This window comes from Salmo trutta, chromosome 34 (genome assembly GCF_901001165.1).
Source record: "Salmo trutta chromosome 34, fSalTru1.1, whole genome shotgun sequence".
NCBI classification, from domain to species: domain Eukaryota; kingdom Metazoa; phylum Chordata; class Actinopteri; order Salmoniformes; family Salmonidae; genus Salmo; species Salmo trutta.
In genome coordinates, this window is record NC_042990.1 from 1,253,401 (window position 1) to 1,259,375 (window position 5,975).

Below are 5,975 nucleotides of genomic sequence, written 5' to 3' on the forward strand. Positions count from 1 at the left end.
CCAAATTATTAGTGTGAGGCACATGGACAACTAACAGCTTACTACACAACACACACTTAGTATTACTTTCTTAGCTACAGTATACATATCTCTCTGGCATATTACATTGTTTATGCAGCAGCATACAAGACATTTTTGGACTCACCATTGTTGTGGTGTGGTCACTTGAACAGGAAGGTGGCACGGCGGTCCTTCTTGAGCAAATTTTGTCATCAAAATCTGTCATTCTCTGGATTTATGGTGCTTTCAAGACAACTGGGAACTCTGCAAAAAAAACAAGGTTGAATCATGACGTCAGTGATCTTACTAGAAAGAGGCCCGAGATCCAGAATTGGAATTCCGAGTTGGATGACCGTTGAAAATTTATTTTCCCAGTCAGAGCTAGTTTTTTTCTGAGTCCCAGTTATCTTAAACTCACTAAGTCTGAGATTTCATAATTCCGAGTTTCCAGTTGTTTTGAACGTGGCAGAAGTCATGCTGGATTAACAGCATGGCCAATGGATTCAACCTTTTCTGACCCATGGTGTTGCGTGTGAATGTTTATCCTTTTAAGCTTGGAAAAGAGACCCTTTCAGACAGATGTTTTAAATCTTTAAACCCAGACTTGGACCACACACCCTCTCCACCGAATAACAGGCAGAGGAAGCAAAATAATGATTGTTGTGTAATGTTTGTCCAATGGCAGTTGAGCACTGATATGTTTTATAATTTCTCTTCATATGACAAGGATTGAAAAAGATTTGCCAGGAGATTGTCGACATGATTCATGATGATTGACATGATCAGTCCAAAGCTACGGTAGACATAATGTGATTTTGCATCATTTTATCTGTGGCCAACAACCTTTAGCGTTCTTGGATGGACACTTCTATGGCAGCACCCAAGGGGGCTTGAACTGCCAAGCTATCCCTGTAGATTCTGCAGTGACGTAGTGTCCCCATGAGTTACCAAACATTGAGCCAATCACGGTGCAACTAAAGAAGATTACCAACGCCTATGGTCTGTATTTTCCGCTGGCTGCCCCTCCACCACATAAAGCGCTGAGCTAGGCTGAAAAATCTGCCTTTTGGAACTGCCTTACTCAAGAAAGCAAGTAAGAGACCATGTTTGTATGCAACTTTATTCACTCAATAAATGTTTTTACATTGTTTGAAAAACTGACATGTGACACAAATTAATGCCAATATAACATGCAAAACAGGCAACAAACCTATAGCTAAACAGGTGTACCCTGAATGACAGGTCGCCACTGGCCAAGTTGGTTGTTGATCATTGCTAGATGTCATTTTCAAGTCTGCCATAGATTGTCAAGCCGATTTTAGTCAAACCTGTAATTAGGCCGCTCAGGAACATTCAATGTCGTATTGGTATGCAACTCCAGTGTATATTTGGCCATGTGTTTTAGGTTATTGTCCTGCTGAAAGGTGCATTTGTCTCCCAGTGTCTGTTGGAAAGCAGACTGAACCAGGTTTTCCTCTAGGATTTTGCCTTTGCTTAGCTCTATTCCGTTTCTTTTTATCCTAAAAAAACTCCCTAGTCCTTGCCGATGACAACCATACCCATAACATGATACAGCCACCACCATGCTTGAAAATATGAAGAGTGGTACTCAGTGATGTGTTTGATTTGCCCCAAACATAACACTTTGGATTCAAGACATAAAGTTCATTTCTTTGCCACATATTTTGCTGTTTTACTTTAGTGCCTTATTGCAAACAGGATGCATGTTTTGGAATATTTTTTATTCTGTACAGGCTTCCTTCTTTTAATGCTGTCATTTAGGTTAGTATTGTGGAGTAAGTACAATGTTGTTGATCCATCCTCTGTAACTGTTTTAAAGTCACCATTGTCCTCATGGTGAAATCCCTAAGCGGTTTCCTTCCTCTCCGGCAATTGAGTTAGGAAGTATTTTTGTAGTGACTGGGTGTATTGATACACCATCCAAAGTTTATTTAATAATTTCACCATGCTCAAAGGGATATTTAATGTCTGCTTTTGTCTTTCTTACCCATCTACTAATAGGTGCCCTTCTTTGCGAAGCACTGGAAAACCTCCCTGGTCTTTGTGGTTGAATCTGTGTTTGAAATTCACTGCTCGACTCAGTGACCTTACAGATATTTGTATGTGTGGGGTAGAGATGAGGTAGTCATTAAAACACTACGAGCACATTTTTACTCCTGAACTTATTTAGGTTTGCCATAACAAAGTTGACTCGAGACATTAAAGCTTTTCATTTTTTATTACTTTTTAAACATTTCTAAAAACATAATTCCACTTTGACATTATGGGGTATTGTGTGTAGGCCAGTGATACAACATGTCAATTTATTTCATTTAAAATTCAGGCTGTAACAACAAAATGTGAAAAAAATCAAGGGGTGTGAATATTTTCTGAAAGCACTGTAATTGTGGTCATTAGCACAGTCTTCTTTTTCAATGCAGCCATTTTTATCTCAATATCAAATAATTTCTGTGTAACAATTAAGTACCTTACTGTGATTGTTTTCAATTAAAATGGTCAAAAATAAACCAAAATAGCTTTTTAGGGGAATGGAAAACTGATAACAAGCTGTCATTGGCAGAGCAGTTTGGAACTATTTTTTTATTGGTCTATTAACTAATTCACCAGGCAGGCCAAAACACCATCCCACCAAAGCAGGCTGAAATTATCAGGCGGTCTTTTCAAACAGCTCTGTCATTAGTCTTTTTTATTTCATAAATAATTTTCACAGTAACCCTCCAAAGGGTTATTCATAAACCTTTTTAATTTCCATATGTACTAGGAGGAAGCTACTTGTTTGTTTCTTGGGCTTCATGAATGTGACTGAAAAAGTTCCTCAGGCCTGAAAAAGTATAAGGGGAACAAATTCCTTGGTCAAGGATACGACAGCGCCAATGCAATTAGGGGAGCTTACTCTGATTCAAAAGCGCATATCAGACCGAGAGCCTAATGCTTCTTAGGTAGTTCTTTAAGAGTTCTAGTTTAGAAGCGATAGTTACAGGGATGGTATAACAGCTTGATTGCCGTAACAACATTAGGGAAACTGGGAAGAAAGCAAGTGCTGCTTCAAATACAGCAGTTCTGCAAAATCTTTAATTGAGCCTCTCATTCTCCTTAATTGCCGGCCTCAACACGTTACGGAAAGAGAATAACTGTATAGGAAGCTCTGGGGACAGATCGTCTGGATACTGGACAGCCAATAAATTGGTAGATGCAAACAGATTATCATCTTGAGCGGTTTTTGAGGCCTTGAACAAAATAAGCATTTTGCGATTTTGTTTATACTGGTGAACCGGCGTTGAGTTGTGTGATTGCAATATCAACAGTCCCTTATCACTGATAGTTTTGAATGAGGCATGCCAAGACATAAGTTTAAATTGTGTGCAGGGCTATTTCTTCCTCATTGTTAGGCTATTTGAAGTGTAATTCTTGTAAAAAAGTTTATAAATAAAAGCTAAATACAGTATATAGGTATAGCTATTACACTGCAGAATTAAACAATCCCTAGTAAACTAGTGTTTTGAAGGTGGACTGACTATTATTTGGCATTAAGACTGGTTTTACGCACAATAACTTTATATCCAAGCTCGGAGAAAGCGCACGGACGGCTTATGTCATGCAGGTTCAGGTAACCTATACAGGACAGTAGGTGTATATTCAAAAAAAATGAATTGGTAACTGATTAGTATACTGTTGCATCAAAAATATATTGAATTTACAACTTGAATTACTGAATGGGTAATTACATTATTGCCACCAGCCAGCAGTCTAAAAATGGCAGCATTGCGACACCATATATAGCTTTGTGAAATGTTAGGCTTAACATGAGAAAATGATGACCAAATAGGCCGACCAATAAACATTTATCAATGAACTAAAGCAATGCTATACATGCCCTAGCACCACAGAAAGCCTATCATCGATTCAATAGGCATACAGCCGCATAGACCATGCAGAGGTCCAGAGAAAATGTGTTACTCCAGTGAGGGCAGTATCATGATTTCAGTGTTATTCCAACCTCCTAATATGGAAATATATTTGACTACACTGGGCCTTTAACCTTTGTTTATTTCTCTTTCACACGCGCACAAACACATATACACAGGGGGCTGGTTGCACAGTGCTGGTGGTTGCCGTGGTTGCCAGGAAATTGGAGCTGACTAGGGCAGAGAAACATGTCCACAACTTCATGATGGACTCCCACTTTACAAAAGGGGTAAAACTCACCTGATTTAACACGTGAATGTATTCAATAGTGGTCTTTGGAACCTTGACTTAACATGTGATGTGAGATACAGTCAATGGCACCCTGTTCCCTATATAATAGTGCACCGGTCTAAAGTAATACACTACGTAGGGAATATGAAGCCATTTGGGACGCATCCATAGAAAACTGAGTGTTGGACGAGGAAACAATTGTTCTCTTCCAGATAAAAATTGCTGCAGCAAATGTACTGAGAGAGACTTGGATGATCTACAAACACACCAAGCTTGCCAGGAAGAGAGATCACTGCAGAGTACGCATGCACCAGAGGAAGCTGCTACTCGCCATCCACCAGTAAGGCACCAAATCAGAACACACTTCCCCAAGTAACCCACCAATCAGCTTAGATATTCCCCTGAGATATCGATAAGGTCACACATTACATCACATGCCCAGGTGTTACAACTCTAGAACTTCTGAAACCCCAACTGTAATATAGAAATGGTCATTCTCTGTTCATCATGAATTATATTTTCAATTTGTTGTACCTGTCCTGTGATTATTTCTGAATGTTAAATATCTTCTCCCCAGGCTGCGTGATGTGAAGATGGAGAGGAGGAAGTTGGCTGACCAGGCCAACACGCTTGTTGATCTCTGCAAGGTCAGACGGGCAGTCACCTCATAGGTTCACCCTCTACTGTTGCAACGACCAAATACGACCAATATTCTAGAGAAAGTAGCAATCAACTTCCTAAATGTTCTCATTGTCCCCTCATTCTTGGACCACTCTGCACCTCTTTCCCATGTAGATGCAGAATCTGATGTATGACATGCTGTCAGAGGTGAGTGGATTACGAGGGGACCTGGAAACACACACAAACGGTCTGCAGCAGAATGTGGAGGAGCTGAGAGAAGGCTTCAGGACCCTGATACCCCTCCTCTCCAGCACCCTCTCCACACAGAACTCTTCCATCCGCCACCTGCTAAGGGAGAGGGAAGAGCAGGCAGACACGGAGAATGGGAGGGCAGGATAGGTAAGATAGCAAGACAGATGGCAGGTATGGGTTGTGCATCATCACGGGAAGAGGTAGAGAGTGATGGGGAACAGTTGGGATCAGGATAATTATGGGATTTAGGTCAGGCTAAAATGAAATTAGATTAATTTTAGGCAGGAAATAAGGCTACATCAGGGATGCAAACTGGTGAAGGCCCAAAAAGGTAACACTTTTTTTTGCACTGAAACGTAAAAAAAAAAAAGTTTGTTAAAATGCAGGTTTTAACTAATTAAACAAAGAATATGATCTAAATGATCAGTCTCTGTGTGTAAAATAGTGGTTAATGTGAACAAACAGGCACAAGGCTACATGTGTGCAAAAATAACATTCACTGAGTAAAACATGTAATAATCCCCCCTCACACACGTGCTACTATCAAATCCAACATATCAAAAGCAATATCTTTGGGCTACACTGCATTGTACACGTTCTGCCTGTGGACATTTCTTCTACAATGTGCCAGCAGAGCATGATACCCTTTGTTGGCATAACTGATCTCTTTCAGGCAGAGAGTACACCTGGCATACCCCTTTTGATCAATTATATTGAAAAAGTGAGAAAGAGGGAAAGTGTGTGGTGTTTCTTTCACCTAGTGGCATCCAGCTTAAGCCAGGCCCAGCTCCAGCTCCACTTGTTTAACAAGCAATGTCTCATTTTCACCTACTTCTCTCATTCTGAAAATTAACCACATACTGTAAAGGGAAAACATTAGTTCA

The 5,975-nt window shown here is 40.1% G+C and overlaps 1 protein-coding gene across 1 annotated transcript; it reads left to right on the plus strand.

The window, feature by feature from the left end:
• Positions 1 to 4,345: 4,345 nt before the first annotated feature.
• LOC115173284 (small conductance calcium-activated potassium channel protein 3-like) lies at positions 4,346 to 5,486 on the plus strand. The gene is made up of 2 exons (XM_029731241.1): positions 4,346 to 4,865; positions 5,014 to 5,486. The coding sequence occupies exons 1-2, from the start codon at positions 4,812 to 4,814 to the stop codon at positions 5,236 to 5,238; spliced, it is 279 nt and encodes a 92-aa protein (XP_029587101.1). The 5' UTR covers positions 4,346 to 4,811; the 3' UTR covers positions 5,239 to 5,486.
• Positions 5,487 to 5,975: the final 489 nt, after the last annotated feature.